This window comes from Aquila chrysaetos (assembly GCF_900496995.4).
Source record: "Aquila chrysaetos chrysaetos chromosome W unlocalized genomic scaffold, bAquChr1.4 W_unloc_9, whole genome shotgun sequence".
Taxonomy (NCBI): domain Eukaryota; kingdom Metazoa; phylum Chordata; class Aves; order Accipitriformes; family Accipitridae; genus Aquila; species Aquila chrysaetos.
Genome location: NW_024470329.1, coordinates 73,563 through 90,591, shown reverse-complemented (window position 1 = coordinate 90,591; position 17,029 = coordinate 73,563). Strand labels below are relative to the sequence as shown.

The window sequence follows — 17,029 nt, the reverse complement described above, 5'->3', positions numbered from 1 at the left end:
AGCATCACCCATGGGTGCCCCGGTGTCACCCAAAGGGGTCCAGTGTCACCCACGGGGACTTCAGGGTCACCCAGTGGGGTCCAGCATCACCCACGGGTACTCCAGTGTCACTCAGGGGGGTCCAGTGTCACCGGGGTGGGCTCTGGTGTCATGCAGGGAGATTCAGTCTCATCCAGGGGGTTCCAGCATCACCCGGGGGGTTCAGCATCACCCACGAGTGCTCCAGTGTCACCCGGGGGGGGGGTCTTCAGTGTCCCCCACGGCTGTTCCAGTGTCCCCCAGGGGTATCCAGCACCACCCACGGGTGCTCCAGACTGACTCGTGGAGGTCCACGGTCACCCGGTAGGGCACCAGCGTTACCGACGGGTGCCCCGCTGTCAGCCCCGGGGGAGGGTCCAGCCTCACCCACGGGTGCCCCGACCCCTCTTGCGCGTAGTGGGAGCCGGCCAGCCTAGGGGCGGGGGGGGCGTGTCCCGCGGCGGGGGGGGGCGTGCCCCAGCAGCGGGAGACTGAAGGGGGGCGGAGCCGAGGGCGGGAGGACACGCCCACGCCCCCTCTCCGGCACCGCCTTCCTTTGCTTCTCCCCGCCCCTTCCCCCCCCCGCGTCGCGCGGCGGTGAGGTCACGGCGGCGCACCGCCGGCCGGGGCAAGGGGGATGGTGGCGGGCGCGTTCCCGCTGGCCAAGCTGCTGACGCTGGGCGCGCGCCAGCTGAGCCGCCCCCTGGCGGCCCGCATCAAGGCCGGGGCGCGCGCCAGCCCCTTCTTCCGCGCCTACATCTGCCTGCCGCCCGCTCAGCGTGAGTGAGGGGGGGGCACCGGGAGGGGGAAGGACACCGGGGGGGGGGGGGGGACACGGGGGGGTGGGACGCGGGGGGGAGGGACACGGGGGGGGCGGGGGGGGGGCGGACACACACCGGGGGGGGGGCCTTGCCGGTGCCCCGCCGCTCCCTGCCGGTTCCCCCCCCGCAGTGTATCACTGGGTGGAGATGCGCGCCAAGATGCGGCTGATGGGTTTCCGCGGCGCCGCCATCAAACCGCTGAACGAAGAAGCGGCGGCGGAGCTGGGAGCGGAGCTGCTGGGGGAAGCGATCGTGTTTGGCGTGGGAGGGCTCTGCCTCTACCTGGAGTACGCCCGGCAGGCGGGGCAGGCGCGGCGGCGGGAGGAGGAGCAGGCGGCGGCGCTGCGGGAGGTGGGGGAGCGGCTGGAGCGTCTGCGGGAGGAGCTGGACGCCATGGCAGCGCGCCTGCCGCCTGGACACGCCCCCACCGGCTTCGGTAACGCCCCCGCCGGTTCCAGCCCCGCGCCCAGCGGCGGCCCCGCCCCCGGAGCCGAGGGCGGTGGCGCAGGACACGCCCCCGCTGGACCCGGACATTAAAAGCGCCCTCGTGCTCTTCCCGCCGGCCGTTTCCTTTAGGGGCGGGGCTTGATAGAGCAGGCAGTGATAGGGCGCTGGGGCGGGGCCCCGAGGGGAGGGGTAGAGCTTGCCCACACCGTAGGTGGAGGTGGTGGTGGGTGGGGCCTGGCCTTGGAGGGAAAGGGCCACTTAGGGCGGAGCTAATGGTGCTGAGTGGAGCGTCTCGGGGGCGGAGCTTATAGTGGTGGGTGGGGCCTGAAGTGGGCAGGCTTTTAGGTGGGCTGCAGCTAGGGGTGGGGCTAATGGTTGTGGGCGTGGCCTGTAGTGGGGCAGGCCTTCGGGTGGTATGCCACTTGGGGGTGGAGCCAGCGGTGGTGGGCGGACCTTCCGGTGGCATGCCGCTTGGGGGCGGGGCCTGGTATCCTTGCAGTGAGGATTGGAGCAGTGCTAAGGGCTGGGGCGGGGCCTGAAGGGGCGGGGCCTGGCCTTTTGGGATGGTGCTTGGGGCAGAGCCAAGGGTTTTGGGTGGGGGCACATGTTGGAGGCGGGGCCAGGACCATGGGGATGGGGCCTAACCCCTGGGGCTCATAGGGGCGGGGCCAGTTTTGTGGGCGGGGCCCGTACCCGGGAGGAGGGGAGAGTGGGGGCAGGGCCGCAACCCCATGGCTGGGCTGTGATTGGTGGGGAGCTGCTTGGGGCAGGGCTAGGATGAGGGGGCGGGGCTTTTCTCCTGCAGCAGGGGGTGACACATGCCATTAAAGCAAAGTGAAGCCCCCACTGTCCCTTTCATTGCTGTGATGCGGCGGGGGGTTGGGTGATGGGCCCCCCTCCCCACGGGTGACACGGACCAGGACATGGGTGTCACATACAAAACAACCGCATTTATTCATGGCAGAGGAAGGGGATACCCCACCTCTCCCCCTCAAAAAAAAAAAAACAAACAAAAAACCAGTGAAAAACCCAAACGTGGCATAAAAAAAGACCCCGGGGGGGGAAGGGGGGGCACCCCTCATTTGCCCCCCCAAGTGTAAAAAAAAGAAAAAAAGGGGGTCCCCAAACTGGTGGTGAGGGGGGGGCACAGTGGGGGGGGGCTGCTTTGGCCCCCCCCCAGCCAGTAAGGCACAGTCTGGGGGGGGGTGTCAGGCCCAGAGCGGCCCCCCCCAGGGCAGTGAGGGTGTGAAATGGGGGGATGAGGCTAGGGGAGGGGAAGTAGGGGGGACCCCCCATCCAGGCCCATCTTGGGAGGGCTGGGGGGTGGGGTTAGGGCGCACTCCGCTTCCGCAGCTCCACCACGAATGCTGCGGGGGGGAAATGCAGCATCACGGGTGGGTCCCCCAGTTACCCCCCCCATTGACCCCCACCCTCTCAATGCCCTATTCCCCCCTCTTGTCCTGTGCCCCCCCCCCCCACCTTCGATGATCTCCTCCTTCATCTTCTGCAACTCCCTCCGCACCTCCTCCAGCAGCTCCTGGAGGTGGGGGGCACATGGTGAGGGGATTTGGGGGGACCCTCCATGACCTCCCCCACTCCAGACCCCCCCAACCCCGCTACCTGTTTGATTCGCTCCAGGTTGGGCTCATCAGCGGGGCCGGGAGTGTCGGCGGGGGCAGCTGGGACTGCCGACTTCATTCTGGGGGTGCAGAAATAGGTTGGGGACCCCCTCAGACCTCCCTGGGTGACCGCTATCTTGTGTCTTGGGTACCCCCCAACCTGCCCGCCCGTCCCAGCAACTGTCCCCCAAGTCCTGCTCTGGAGGTACTAGAGACCCCCCCAGCACCCCGAACCCCCTCCAATGGCACCCCAAAGCCCCCCACCCCCCCCCGCCCGCCCCAAACCCACCTGGGCAGCATGGAGCTGGCCTTCTCCCAGGGCCTCCGCACGGGCTCTGCGGGGAGAGGGTAGCGAGTGGGGGGGGGGGGGGGGCCGGCCCAGCCCCCCCAAACTCCTCCTCTTCCCCTAAAGGAGCCCTCCAGCACTCCCCCCCCTGCCGGACTACATTTCCCAGCTGTCCGGCCACGGGGGCGGGCCGCGGGGCACACTGGGAGTTGTAGTCCCCGTACTCACCTGCAGGCTGCCCCGAGGTCCTAGTGCCCGGCTCCGCCTCGTCCTGCGGGAGCGGGGGGGGGGGCGGACACGGGGGAGTCCACCAGATCTGAGGACAAGGGTGGGCCAGGGGGAAGGGGGGTACACGGAGCACCCCCCCAATGGGGGTCTCCCCCAAAGTGGTATTCGGTGGGGGGGGGGGGGGCAGCACTCACACTGGTGACATCCTCATCCTTCTTTGGCGCTGGCTTGTCCCCCTGCAAGGTGGCTTTCCTCCTGGGGGCGGGGAGGGGGGTAGGGGGGTCAGCGTGGGCACAAGGGTGCCCCCACCTTGGGGGTGCTGCTGGGCAGAGTGGGGTACCCCCACCATCATGCCCCCCCCCCTCACCGTCGGGCCAGCATGGCACTCATCTCCTCCATCAACCCCCCCCCGGCCCCCCCCCCGGGCACCCTCGCCCTTGGGGGGTGCAGGGGGGCCCCCCGCGCCCATCGCTTCATCCTGCCAGGAGAAAGGGGGTGATGCAGAGCCCCCCCCCCAGGTTATTGCCCCCCCCCCCAATTGTGCCCCTCCCCTCACCTTGCCGACTTTCCTGAGTTTAGCCCCTGCGATGGCAGCGGCAAAACCGGAGCCCCCCCCGGGCCCCCCCCCAGCAGCACCCACCGCCAGCGGCAAAGGGGGGGCCGGCGGGACCCCGGTGGCTGGCAGAAGGCCAGGGGGTGGGGGGGGGCCCCGGAGGCGGTGGGGGGCCAGGGGGCAGCGGGGGGGCCTCCAGTGGGCACAGCCTGGGTGCCTGGGGAGTGGGGGAAAGGGGTTTAGGGGGGGTTCTGGGGAGGGCCCCCATCCCCAGTGTTGGGGGGGAGGGGGAGGTGGAGTCAGCCTTGGACCCCCCCATCACCCACCTGCAGCCACCACAGGACGCTCGGGCTCCTCCAGCACCTGCCTGGGGGGGGGAAAGGGTCAGCACCCACGGCCCCCCATAGCATGGCAACGCCCACAGCACCTACAGTCCACCCATGGCATGGGGGACTCCCAGCACCCCAACATCATGGTGCACCCCCAATTTGGGGGTCCCCCACCTCTCCTGCTGCTCAGGCTCCTCCAGAGCCAAACCATCAGGGTCCGGCCAGGACAGCAGGGTACCTGGATGGGGGGGGAGATACAAGGCAAGGCCATGGGGTCAGGCCCCCCACAAGTGCCCCCAGTGACCCCCACCCACCCACCCAATACTCACCCTCCTCCAGTGCCCGCAGGGCCCGCTGGACAGCAGTGGCGAAGAGGGCGGCCTCGCGAGGGGCCCCAAAGCTGAGCCCCCAGACCCGGCGAGCTTCCCGCCACTGGTGGAACTGGGGGGTGGCCTGGCTGTAGCGCAGCCCCCGTCCCAGCAGGCAGTTCAGCACCACCTGTGGGCACCCGCAGGCATGGGGGGGCAGCCCCACACCCAGGGGTGCCCCCAGCCCCCCACACCCAGGGGTGGCCCACTGAGCCCTCCCACACCCATGGACGCCCCACAGAGCCTCCCCATGCTTTGCATTGCCCCATAGTCTCAACAGCACCCATGGGTGCACCACGTTCACCCCATGCCCAGAGTTGACGCATAGAGCCTCCTGCACCCATGGGTGCCCCATAGAGCTCCTACATACCCATGGGTCCCCCACAGAGCCCCCTCATGCCTAGCATTGCCCCATAGTCTCTACAGCACCCGTGGGTGCCCTATGCCCAGTGTTGACCCATAGGTGTCCCATAGATCCCCCCATACTCAGCATTGCTCTGCAGCTCCTCCTGCACCCACAGATGCCCCATAGCCCCTCCTGCACCCATGGGTGCCCCATAGCCCCCCATGCCCAGTGTTCCCCCATAACCCCTACTCCCAGGGGTGCCCCATGCCCAGTGTTACCCCACAGCACCCTGCACCCATGGGTACCCCATAGCTGCCCCACACCCAGGGCTGCCCCTTCGCCCCCCCCCGCACCCATGGGTGCCCCCTGGGCACCCTCACCTGCTGGTCAGGCTGCATCTTGCGCCCAACCAGGCGGAAGGCGTTGGCACCAGGGTGGTGGTAGAGCTGGACGCAGCTGAGGGTCTGGGGACCCCCACCCGCTGCCACCCACTGCTTGTGGGTGTCGTCGTAGAGCAGCACCACTGCCCGGGCAGTGCACAGCACTGTCTCACTGCAGGGGGGTGGGGGGGCAAGGCTGGGTGGACACCCCCTGGTATGGGCACCTCCCCACAGGGTGGGACCCCCTGGCACGGGACCCTCTGGCATGGGCACCCCCTGGGTACAGGGGCTGCTGGTGTGGGGATCAGGGAACCCCCGGGGTGCTGGACCCCCCCAGCTTGGGGACCCCCTGCGTGGGGGACCCCCTTTACAGGGACCCCTCAGATTTGGGACCCCCTGAGTGCAGGGAACCCCCCACCAGCACAGGCACCCCCTGGGTGTAGGACCCCCTGGGTGGAGGCACCCACACACACATGGGTAAATTCTAGGTGGGGGGACCCCCACGCGTGGGGACCCCCTGAGGTGGGGGGAGGACCAAGCATGGGGCACCCCCAGGACCAGCCGTGGGGCACCCATGGGCGCTGCCCCCCACCTCCCCCAAGCACCCAACCCACAAGTGCACCCCAACATCCCCTTCCCCCCCTTTTTCCTTCCTCTTCTCAACGGGGGACCCAGGCGTCCGGGCCCTGCCCCTCCCCCACTTCCTTAGGGTGCGGAGAGGACCCAGCGTCCGAGCGCTGCCCCTCCCCCAGCCCCGGATCGGGACATCCGTGTGTGTGTGGGGGCTGTGTTTATGTAGGACCGACCTGAACCCCCCCCCCAATGGGGAAACTGAGGCGGGGGGAGGGGGGAACAGCACCCGTGGGGAGGGGAACCCACGGGTCGTGTGTCCCCGCTGTCACCCAGTCCCCCCCCCAGGGGTCCCACCCATCACCGGGGCGGCTCTCAGTGCCAGTTCCCGGTGCTCCCCAGTGCCCCCCAGTGTCTCCAGCACCAGCTCCCGGTGCTCCCCAGTGCCTCCAGTACCAGTTCCCGGTGCTCCCCAGTTCTCCCAGTGCCCCCGGTGCAAACTCCCAGCACCAGTTCCTGGTGGTCCCCGGTGCTCCCAGTGCCAGTTCCCAGTGCTTTCCAGTGCCCGCCGAGTGCCAGTTCCCGGTGCTGCCCAGTACCGCCAGTGCCAGCTCCCGGTGTTCCCCGGTGCCCCCCGCCCCAGCCCCAGCCGCTCACCTCATGCTGGCAACGGCAGCGACACGCTGGGACCAGGCAGGGCCCTTCTGGTGGCGGCGGGGGGGGGGTGAAGGACCGGCCGGTCCCGGCCCGCGGCCACACCCCACCACGCCCCCCACCCGCGAGGCCACGCCCCTCCCGGTAACGGCGGCGGAGTGGTCCCCGCCTTCTTAAAAGGCCAACGTCTCCGGGTGGGCCCCACCGAGGAGGGGCGGGTGCCCAGTACCCCCAGTGCCCTCCCAGCCCACCCCCGCCCGTGTCCCCCCGGTGTCCCCCCAAGCTCTCCAGTTCGGGGGACTGGGGGCACTGGGAGGTACTGGGGAGGCTCTGGGAGGGTACTGGGGGCACTGGGGGGTATTAGGGAGCTCTGGGAGGGTACTGGGGGTACTGGGAGGCTCTGGGGAGTCCTGGGGGGCTCCGGTGCCCGATGCCGGTGCCAGTGCCCGGTATCCGGTGCCTGGTGTCGGTTCCCGGCTCTCCGGTGCAGCCCCGCCCCGAGCCCCGCCCGCTGCCGCCCCGCCCCCGCCGCCACCGCCCTTTGTCCGCCGCCGCCGCGGGCCCCACTATGGCGCCGCGGTGATGCGCGGCGGGGCCGGCCCGGAGGCAACGGGGCCGAGGGCAACCGGGAGCCCCATGCGGGGGCCGCTGCCATGGGGCAGGTCCTGGGCTTCGCTCACTGCAGTACGCACCGGCACTGGGAACGGGGAGGGGCGGCGGGACCGGGCATGAGGGAACCGGGATGGGGGTACCGGAGATAAGGCACTGGGAGGGGCCGGGGATGGAGGCACCAGGGATGGGAGCACCGGGGATGGGGCTGGGGACGGAGGCACCGGGAGTGGCCGCGGATAGCGGTACCGGGGATGGAGGGATCCGGGATGGAGGGACCGGGAGTGGCTGGAGATGGGGGAAGCGGGATGGTGTTACCGGGATGGGGGTACGAGGAGGGACCAGGGATGGGGACACCGGGGATGGGGTACCGGCAGTGGCTGGAGATGGGGGTACACGGGATGGGACCCCGGGAGGGTCCGGGGATGAGGGCACCGGGAGTACCGGGGGACAGGGACACAGACACCGGGGCTGGGACATCGGGGCAGGGCGTGTCCGAGAGGGGTACCGGGGGGGGGGCCATAGGGACTGGGAGGGTAGGAGCAGGTTTTGGGGAGCACCACGCACTGGGGGGACCCGAGTGCTGGGGGGGGGGCAGAGAAGGGGGGGGCCCCACCCCCCCCATCCCCTCTGTCCCCCTCCAGAAGAGGCTCCATCCACGGCCTCCACCACGCCGGACTCCACGGAGGGTGAGCAAGGCCGAGCCCCCCCATTTTGGGGTGCAGCTTTGGGGATGAGGGGGCATGGGTGTGCCCCGACCCCCCACCTCGAACTCCAAATCTCCCCCCAAGGTGGCAACGAGGAGTCGGACTTCCCCGAGCTGCAGGCAGCACCGGAACCCCCCGAGAAGGAAGAGGAGGATGAAGACGGGGCGGTGGGAGGGGGACCCCCCCGGGAACTCACCTTCTCCTACATCGCCTTTAGAGCGGGGGGGGGAGCCAACGAGCCGGGACCCCGCTGTCGCCGAGACTCCCGTCGCGGACGCCCCCCCCCGCCTGAGCTCGGGGCCCCCCGGGGGGTGCCCCCGGGGGCCGGACCCCCGCTTGGCCGCTAGGGCCCCCCCCAAGCGTCCCGAGGAGCCCCCAGCCCCTCCCGAGGGGCAGCTGGAGGTGGGGGGGGCACTGCCAGAGTTGGGGGGTCCTGAGACTGAGGAGACCCCAATGAGCCTGGGTATGGGGGGTTATGGGGGGGGGTCGGGGTGATGGCGGTCCCTGGGGGAGCGGTTCGGGGTGACGGGAGTCCCTGGGGGGCAGCTCGGGGCCATGGGGGTGTCCGAGGCACCCTGGGTGGGCTGGGGGCCATGGGGGGTCCCCGGGGGGCTCGGGGCAATGGGGGGTCCCCAAGGGGGGCTTGGGGATATGAAGGGTCCTGGGGCACCCCGGAGGGGGCTGGGGGCGATGGGGGGGACGCAGGGTACCCAAGGGGGGGGGGCTGGGGGTCATGGGGAGGGTCCCGAGAGGGTCTCACGGCAATGGGGGTCCCCGGGGGGGCTTGGGGCCATGGGGGTCCCGGGACACTGTTTCGGGCCCCCCCCCCCCCCCCCCCCCCCTTTCCCGCAGCAGCAGCACCCGCGGCCCCCCCCCCCGCCCGCAGGGGGAGCCCCGCGGCCGCCCCCCCCCGTGCCCCCCCCCGGACCCCCTCCTAATCCCGGAGCCGCCCCCGGCGCCCCCCGACCAATCACCGAGCCCGCCGGGAGCCGATGTCCTGGGTGAGCGGCCAATCAGGGCCTCGGGGCACTACGGGGGGGTCAACTCACGGCGGGGGGAGGGCCCAGGCACCTGGTTGCAGGGTGGACCCAGGCGTCCGGGCGGGATTGGTGGCTAAAAATAGGGGTGACCCCCCGCTAAAGTCCCCCCCCACCCAGCAGCACTCGCGGGAACCATGGAGGGCCAAGGTGGGTGCGAGGGCACCCTGGGGGGATGAGGTGGGTGCTCCCCTTCCCCACACCTGCGGCTGTCACTCGGGGTGGGGACAGCTGGGTGCTGGGGGGGGCACTGGGGGGAGAATGGGGGCGCTGGGAGTACCCAGGGGGCTCTGGAGAGGATACTGGGAGGCACTGGGGGGGGCTCTGAGAGCACTAGAGGGGCCCTGGGGGGCTCGAGGGGATACTGGGGGGGGCACTGGGGAGCACTGGAGGAAGCACTGAGGAGCACTGGAGAGACACTGGGAGCACGAGGGGGCTCTGGGGGAGTACTGGGAGGCATTGGGAGGTACTGAGAACACGGGGAGGCACTGGAGGGGATGCTGGGAGGCGCTGGGAAGCACTGGGGTGGTTCTGGGAAGCACTGTGGGAGCGCTGGAGGGGATACTGGGAGGCACTGGGGAGCACTGGAGCAACACTGGAAGCACTGGAGGGGATACCGGGAGACACTGGGGAGCTCTGGAGGGGACACTGGGCAGCACTGGGGGGCTCTGGAGGAAATCCTGGGAGCCCTGGGCGCAGCATGGTGTCCCTGCAGTGTGGGAGCTGCTGTACTGGCAGGCACCGGGGCGGTCGGCGCTGGCGCTGGTGGGGGTGTTGGGCACCCTGGGGTGCCTGGCGCGGTTCAGCGCCGTCAGCGTGGGTGCCTACGGGGCGCTGGCTGTGCTGGGTGTCACCCTGCCCCTGCGCCTGCACCGTGCCGCTCTGCAGGCCCTGCGCCAGCACCCACCTGAGCACCCCTGCCGGTGAGTGCCACACCAGGGACTCTCATGGGGCCGTTGCCATCACCCTCCCGTTGCCATCCCCTGCCTGTCACCATCCCCACGGCGTGGGGTGACACTGCCATCCCTGTGGCACAGGGTGCCTGTGCCATCCCTGTCCCTGTGGGGTGGCCCTGCCATCCCTATCCACATGGCATGAGGTGTCCCTGCGGTCCCCGTCCCCATGACATGGGGTGTCCCTGCGGTCCCCATCCCCACCCCATGGCGTGTCCCTGCCATCCCCACCCTACAGGCTGTCCCTGCCATCCCATCCCCACAGCTGTCCCTGCAGCCCCCATCCCCACCCCACGTCTGTCCCTGTCCCCACGCAGGGCACAGCCGGAGGGGACCGTGGGGCTGAGCCCCGAGGAGCAGCAGCGCTGGGCCCGGCGCCTGGCCCAGCATGTCACCACTGCCACTCGCACCCTCACCCGCCTCTTCCTTGTCCACAGCCTCCCCGAGTCCCTCAAGGTGACCATCACCCTGCACGGGGGCATGGGGGTCAGTGGGGGCACTGGGGACATGGGGGACACCTGGGGCATGGGGTCATGGGGGGCACTGGGGGCATGGGGACACCAGGGGCATGGGGGATGTGGGGGACACTGGGGGCACAGGGGGACACTGGGGACATGGAGGACACTGGGGGCATGGGGACACCGGGGCATGGGCGTACAGGGGACACTGAGGGACCGGGAGACATGGGGTGACCCACAGGCACAAGGGCACATGGGTACTGGGGACATGGGGCACGAGGACGCTGGTGGCATGGGGGACACCTGAGGCGGTGATGGTGAGGGTGATGGTGACGCCGGGCTCTGGCTGCAGTTTGCTGCCTTGTTCTACCTGCTGACCTACGTGGGGGCTGTCTGCAACGGGCTGACGCTGCTGGGAGCGGGTACGGCACCAGAGTGGGGACGGGGACGGCACGGGGACAGGGATGGCACGAGGATGGGGATGGGGACAGGGGATGGGGATGTGGCATGGGGACAGGGACATGGGATGGGGCAGGGCATGGATGGGGCATGGGGACAGGGACACGAGAGGGGACAGGGGATGGGGGACAGGGACATGGGAGAGAGATGGAGATAAGGGACACGGGATGGGGACAGGGACAGGGGATAGGGGACAGATGGGGCATGGAGACAGGGTGTGGATACAGCTGGGGGACAAAGGGACAGGGGATAGGGGACAGATGGGGCATGGAGACAGGGTGTGGATACAGCTGGGGGACAAAGGGACAGGTGTAGGGGACATGAGTAGTGCCTGGGGACAAGGGGATGGCACAGGGATGGGGACAGCATGGGGATGGGGGACAGCATGGGGACAGGTGATAGAGTATGGGGACAGCCTGGAGACAAGGGTTTGAGGGGACAGGGGTGTGGCACATGGACAGGAGGGGACAGGGACTGGTGTGACATGGTACTCCCTGTCCAGGCATCATCTGTGCATTTACCTTCCCTGTGCTCTACCGGCACCACCAGGTATGGGGGGACAGGGGGGCTGGAGAGGCTTGGGGATATAGGGGACACAGGGGGACGTGGGGGTCTGGGGAGGGTTGAGGGGTACCCCTCTGCCCCCCCCATGTCCCCAATTGCCCCCCATGTCCCCGATGTCCCTAGGCCCAGATTGACCAGTACGTGAGTCTGGTGAGGAACCACCTAAGTCACCTCCGAGCCAGGTGAGGGCACCCCCTGCCCCCCAAAACCTCCCTGGGCACCCCAAACCTGCCCCTGGGGACCCCAAACCAAGCCCAGGGGTACCCCCGGGGGCTCTTGGGGTGCCCCGGGGGGGGGGTTGGTGTGCCCCGCCCCCCCCCCCCAACTCTCCTCTGCCCCCAGGATCCAGGCCAAGCTCCCAAGTGCCAAAGTGAAGCTGTAGTGACCCCCCGTCCCCCTCTGAGGTGACAGCTAGGGGGGGTGGCTGGGGTTCCCACACATCCCTCCCACCCTGCGTGGGGGGGATCACTCGGGGGAGGCGGGGGTTGTGTCTCTGCCCATGTCCTTCCCCCCCCTGCGTGGGGGGGTCACGCTTTAATAAAAACTCTTGTGACAGCCCGGCTTGATTGTGCAGGGGATGTGGGGACATGGGGGGAACAGGAGGGCACAGGGGGCTGTGGGGAGAGACACAGGGGGACATGGGTAGGCACAAGGGACACGGAGGGGACATGAGGAGACACGGGGCCATGAGGCACGGACCTACGGGGGACACAGCAGGGCACAAGGGGCCGTGCGGGAACACGGAGGGGGGCACTGGGTTCCCCACCTGGGTATTTTTACCCCGCCCCCCGCAGCCGGGTCGGGCTATGCTGACTGAGCAGCCGGGGAATGGGGGAGCCTGGACGCCTGGGTGTCCCCGTCCCATCCTGTTGTTCCCCCCCCCCCCCCCCCGGGGCGCCCCGTGTCCCCGCGCATCCCCTCCCACCCCGCGAAACGCGCAGGAGCCCCGCGGCGCAGACCCCGCCCCCTCCGGCATCGCCCCGCCCCCCGTTCCCAAGGGCACGGCGGTTGCCGCGCGACGTAAACAAAGGACGCCGGACGTGGTGACGTCAGGGGCATGGAACACCGTCGCCGGGGCGACAGGAGCCGTGTTTACTCAGGCCGCGGCGGCGGCACGTGGGGACGGGACGGCGGGATGGGGACACCGGGAGAGCCCGGCCGGGACCCCGGTACCGGGACACTGGGGCTGGGGACAGTGGGGAGAGCCCGGTCGGGACCCCAGGGCTGCGGCCGCCCGGCAGCGGGAGCACCGGGCCGGGGCACCGGGGGCACCCGAGACCAGAAGCACCAGGGCCGGACCCCCCAGGCTGGGGACACCCGGGGCCGGGGACACCGGGGAGCACCAGGACCGGGGACACCCGGGGCCTGGGGCAGCGGGGGGGGGGGCTGGGACAACCGGGCTGCGACCCCCCCCGGACCCGCCCCCCCGAGCTGGGGGCGGGGCATGAATGAAAGACGGGGGGTGTGAATGAGTGAATGAATGAATGAATGAAGGAAGAGGCGTGAGAACTGCCCCCCCCGCTGCCCCGGTCGCCGTGGCCCCGTTGTGACTCAGCGCCGGTTCCCGCCGGTGACATCAGCTTGTAAAGGAACCGGGACCCCCCCGGGGGCTCTGGTTGCCGACACCCCTATACCCGGACCCGCCCCCCTCCCGTGCCCGTCCCGGGAGTGCGGGGGATGGGGACGGTGGTCCCTGCACCCCGGTACCGGGAACCCCGGCCCGGTGTGCCACCACCCGGAGACTCCGCGGTGCTCTGTAGCCCAGCCCCGGTGGCGTACCGGAGGTGGAGGGGGTCCCATTGCCCCGGTACCGGGACCCCCCGGTGCTCTGCAGTCCGGTACCGGTAACGCCCCTGGGGAAAGTTCCCCATTGCCCCCGTACCGGGACTCTCCCCGGTGCTCTGCAGTCCGATCCCCGTAACACTCCGGGGAGAGGTTCCCATTGCTCCGGTACCGGGGCCCTGCAGTCTGGTCCCCATCCTCCCCCCGCTACCGGGACACCCCCACCCACCCCGGGACGGTCCTTTGGGCCGCGGCACCACGTGCTGGGGGGGGGGAATCCCGGTGCGGGGGTTACGGGAGGGGTCACCGGGGAGGGAGAGGTTACCGGGTGGGGAAGGAGCACCGGGGGCAGGTTACCGAGGGGGAAAAGGGATGCCGGGGGCTCACCGGGGGGTCACTGGGTGGGAAGGGGGTCCCGGGGAGGGGTGTTATTGGGGGGAGGGGTGTCCCGGGGGGGCGTTACCGGGGGGGGGAAGGGTCACAGGGTTGGGGGGGGGGGGGTCCCGGGGGGGCTACCGAGGGGGTTTACCGGGGGTGCGGGACCGTCGCCCCGGACGGTTCAGGCCGTTTCTAGAACCGCGGCGCCCGTTTCTATTAATACGCGTTTCAGCGGCGGCGGCGGCGAAGGGATTCCCTGTGACGTCATTGCTAGGATACCAAACAAACACTCCGAGACAAGCCCATATATGGCTAATTGCGTCACAGGAACTCCGGAGGGGCGGGGCGAGGGATCCCCCCGTTCCCCGCCCGCCGCGGAGCCTCTTAACGGCGGCGGCGGCTCCCAGGGCCGCAGAACGGTGGCGGCAACGGCGGCGTCGGGGGGGTCCCGGGGGTCCCGGAGCGGCGGCGGCGGGCGTGACGTCAGCGCAAGGGGCGGGGCGCCGCCGTATAAAGCGGCGGCGCGGCTGTGAGCGGTTCATTCATAAAAAGCGGAGATCGGGGGAAGCGGCGGGAGCGTCACTGGCACTTTGCACCGGCAGAGCTGGGGAGTGGATGTACCGGGGCTGGTAGCGGCTGAACCGGAGCCTGGGAAGGGATTTACTGGGGCTTATAGCGGCGAACCGGGACTTTGCACCGGAGAACCAGAGCCTGGGACGGATGCACCGGGGCTTTGTACCGGAGAACTGGAACCTGGGACGGATACACCGGGGCTCGTAGCAGCGAACCGGAGCCTGGGACGGCTGCACCGGGACTTTGTACTGGCGAGTCGGCGTCTGGCACGGATGCACCGGAGCTTGTAGCAGCGCACCGAGACTTTGCACCGGCGAACCGGAACCTGGGACGAGCGCACTGGGGCTCGTAGCCGCGCACCGGCATTTCCCGCGGGACGGTAGACCGGAGCGGGCCCCTTGCACCGAGAGACTCCCCTGACCGCCGAAACCGTCACCCCAAACCGGCGAGGGGGAGAGAGAAGCGGGGGGGGGGGGGTGCTCGGTAAATCGGGATGCCAGTAGCCTGACCCGCAGCCTTGGCGTGGCGGGGCGGCCCCCGCGCCCCCGGGGCCATGTACCAAGGCTTCCCCAGTGACTACGACTCGGGTTCCCGCTGCAGCTCCTCGCCCTCCGCCGAGTCCCAGTACCTCTCCTCGGTCGATTCCTTCGGGAGCCCCGCGGCGGCGGCGGCCGCGCAGGTGAGCTCCGGGCCGCCAGGGAGAGGCGGGCGAGTGGCGCCGAGGGGGCGGGGTCGTGCGTAAACGCGTGACGCGTTGGAACCCTCCGTGATGACGCGGCGCACGTACGGCGCGCGCGGGTTTATTTTGGAACGCGGTGGCCGCCCCCTGTTGCTAAGGCGGGGGAGGGGGCGGGAGACGCGCGTGGGGGGACACGCCTCCTCACCGCGTGGCCACACCCACCGCGCTGATGGGCCACGCCTCCCCCGCCGCCGGCGCGCTGCTGCGGCTGGGGGTCGTCCCACGCGTGAACTGGGAGGGGGTCGGTGCACCCCCCCCCCCCCCCCCCCCCGGGTCCCGGTGCAACGGGGGGGGGGGGGGGGGCTTCAGTGCACCCCCACGCCCCCCCGGGTCCCGGTGCAACCGGGGGGGGTTCAGTGTTTCCACACACACACACACCCCCCCCCCAGGGTCTCAGTGCAACCGGGGGTTAGCCGGTTCGTGGTTGGTGCAGGTACTCCCCCCGTGGAAATCGGGGTGGGGAGCGATGCATCCTGCCCCTCCCGGTGCAACACACCCCCGCCCGCACACACCTGGTCCCAGTGCAACCAGGAAACGGGGCGGTTCAGTGCTGGCCTCCTGCCCCCCCAGTTCCATGTGGGATTTTGGTTCTGGTGCGATTTGGGGGGGTCCCCTCAGTGCCCCAGCAGTGTGCGAGGTCCTGGTGCAGTGAGGTGGGGTGCTGCCAGCTGCAAACAGCTGGAGGTACAAGGGGTGCCCCTGGGGGGGGGACGACAGGGGCACCCTCAGCTGAGTGCTGGGACCCCTCGTGTGCCGGGCCTGGGGTGGGGGGGGTTTGCATGTCAGTGCACAAGTGTTGGGGCCCTCATGCAACAGTGCCAGGGGCACAAGGGCCTCATGCATCAATGCCGGGGGGCTCTTGCACATTGCTGCTGGGGGACAGGGAGCCTTGCATATGGGTGCCAGGGGCACGAGGGCATTGTGCATCAGTGCCAGGGAACTTTTTCAGGTCAGGGATCATTGTGCGTCAGTGCCAGGGAGCTCTTGCACCACGTTGGTGCCAGGGGCACAAGGGTATTGTGTGTCAGTGATGGGGGGCTCTTGCATGTCACTGCTGGGGACACAAGGGTGTTGTGTGTCGGTGCCAGGGGCACGAGGCCATGGTGCAGGGTGGGAGGGTGGCAGTGCTAGCCCTCCCATAGGTGCTGCCAGGCAGGGTCTAACCCCCCTGCCATCTCCACAGGAGTGCAGTGGCCTGGGGGACATGCCCGGCTCCTTCGTGCCCACAGTGACGGCCATCACCACCAGCCAGGACCTGCAGTGGCTGGTGCAGCCCACCCTCATCTCCTCGGTGGCCCAGTCGCAGCCCCCAGGGGCACCCATGGCGCACCCCCCTCCTGTCGATCCCTACGACCTCCCAGGACCCAGCTACTCTACGCCGGGCATGGGTGCCTTTGCCACAGGGCCGGCAGCACCGCTGGCACGTCCCACTCGTGCCCGTCCCCGGCACAGCTGTGAGGAGACGGTGAGTGGTGTTCCTATCCCCTGAGTGGGTGGGGGGGGGCAACCCAGAGAGTGGTGGGACCTTGGGGACATGGGTGGCAGCTGGCTAATAGTCTTGTCCCTCTGGCAGCTGACGCCAGAGGAGGAGGAGAAGCGCCGGGTGCGACGGGAGAGGAACAAGTTGGCAGCAGCCAAGTGCCGTAACCGGCGCCGGGAGCTGACGGATCGGCTGCAGGCAGTGAGTGCTTGGGGACACACTGGGGACGGCGGTGTCACCGCAGCTGGGGGTGTCTGAGGGAGGCAGTGGTGGCTCCCTGGGATGGTGAAGGGATGGCAATGTCCCCAATGGCTGGGGACATCATGGGGGGGATGGATTGATGTCTATGGGGGCAGGTCCCCAGGGACATTTGGGGACAGTGGTGTCCCCAGGTCATGGGGACATTGGAAGGGGATGGTTGACTTGGGCTTGTTGGAAGGGGACAGGTTGATGCCTATAGGAGCAGATGGGGACACTAGATGGGGACAGTGGTGTCCCCAGGACCAAAGGACACAAAGGGGATGACAATGTCCCCAGGACTTGGACATGTCTGAGGGGGACAGAGTGATGCCCATGGATGCAGATCCTGGGGAGCTGGGGCCATTAGATGGGGACAGTGGTGTCCCCAGGACCAAGAGGCACTGAAAAGGGATGATGATGATGATGCCCTC

At 69.6% G+C, this 17,029-nt stretch overlaps 5 protein-coding genes across 7 annotated transcripts in view; 4 read left to right on the top strand and 1 right to left on the bottom strand.

Moving 5' to 3' along the window:
• The first annotated feature begins 588 nt into the window (after window positions 1-588).
• Window positions 589-1,396, top strand: LOC115338057 (optic atrophy 3 protein homolog). Its single transcript, XM_030006504.1, has 2 exons — window positions 589-797; window positions 970-1,396. The coding sequence occupies exons 1-2, from the start codon at window positions 656-658 to the stop codon at window positions 1,374-1,376; spliced, it is 549 nt and encodes a 182-aa protein (XP_029862364.1). The 5' UTR covers window positions 589-655; the 3' UTR covers window positions 1,377-1,396.
• Window positions 1,397-2,216: 820 nt separating this feature from the next.
• Window positions 2,217-6,692, bottom strand: LOC115338052 (vasodilator-stimulated phosphoprotein-like). Of its 3 annotated transcripts, XM_030006491.2 has the most exons (13): window positions 6,623-6,692; window positions 5,396-5,567; window positions 4,631-4,799; window positions 4,476-4,539; window positions 4,299-4,339; window positions 3,976-4,189; window positions 3,787-3,897; window positions 3,614-3,674; window positions 3,420-3,462; window positions 3,195-3,240; window positions 2,907-2,985; window positions 2,766-2,823; window positions 2,217-2,653 (listed from the first exon to the last, which is right to left on the bottom strand). In XM_030006491.2, the coding sequence occupies exons 1-13, from the start codon at window positions 6,625-6,627 to the stop codon at window positions 2,616-2,618; spliced, it is 1,101 nt and encodes a 366-aa protein (XP_029862351.1). In that variant the 5' UTR covers window positions 6,628-6,692; the 3' UTR covers window positions 2,217-2,615. The 3 variants fall into 3 exon arrangements, with proteins under 3 accessions (XP_029862351.1, XP_040977616.1, XP_040977617.1); XM_041121682.1 differs by lacking the exons at window positions 5,396-5,567; window positions 6,623-6,692 and having other exon boundaries at window positions 4,631-5,103; XM_041121683.1 differs by lacking the exons at window positions 3,787-3,897; window positions 5,396-5,567; window positions 6,623-6,692 and having other exon boundaries at window positions 4,631-5,103.
• A 434-nt stretch (window positions 6,693-7,126) lies between these two features.
• On the top strand, window positions 7,127-8,887 carry LOC115338058 (reticulon-2-like). Its single transcript, XM_030006505.1, has 4 exons — window positions 7,127-7,303; window positions 7,873-7,917; window positions 8,020-8,398; window positions 8,788-8,887. The coding sequence occupies exons 1-3, from the start codon at window positions 7,273-7,275 to the stop codon at window positions 8,280-8,282; spliced, it is 339 nt and encodes a 112-aa protein (XP_029862365.1). The 5' UTR covers window positions 7,127-7,272; the 3' UTR covers window positions 8,283-8,398; window positions 8,788-8,887.
• On the top strand, window positions 8,491-11,961 carry LOC121233076 (reticulon-2-like). The gene is made up of 8 exons (XM_041121677.1): window positions 8,491-8,514; window positions 8,813-8,936; window positions 9,688-9,895; window positions 10,243-10,381; window positions 10,736-10,805; window positions 11,345-11,391; window positions 11,530-11,588; window positions 11,749-11,961. Exons 1-8 carry the CDS (start codon window positions 8,491-8,493, stop codon window positions 11,786-11,788), a joined length of 711 nt encoding a protein of 236 aa, XP_040977611.1. The 3' UTR covers window positions 11,789-11,961.
• A 2,084-nt stretch (window positions 11,962-14,045) lies between these two features.
• The window catches only part of FOSB (FosB proto-oncogene, AP-1 transcription factor subunit), a 59,935-nt gene continuing 56,951 nt past the window's right edge, over window positions 14,046-17,029 (top strand). Inside the window, exon 1 of the mRNA XM_030006494.2 lies at window positions 14,046-14,818. Coding sequence (XP_029862354.1) covers window positions 14,693-14,818 — 126 coding nt within the window. The 5' untranslated portion in view covers window positions 14,046-14,692. The remainder of the gene's footprint in view (window positions 14,819-17,029) is intronic.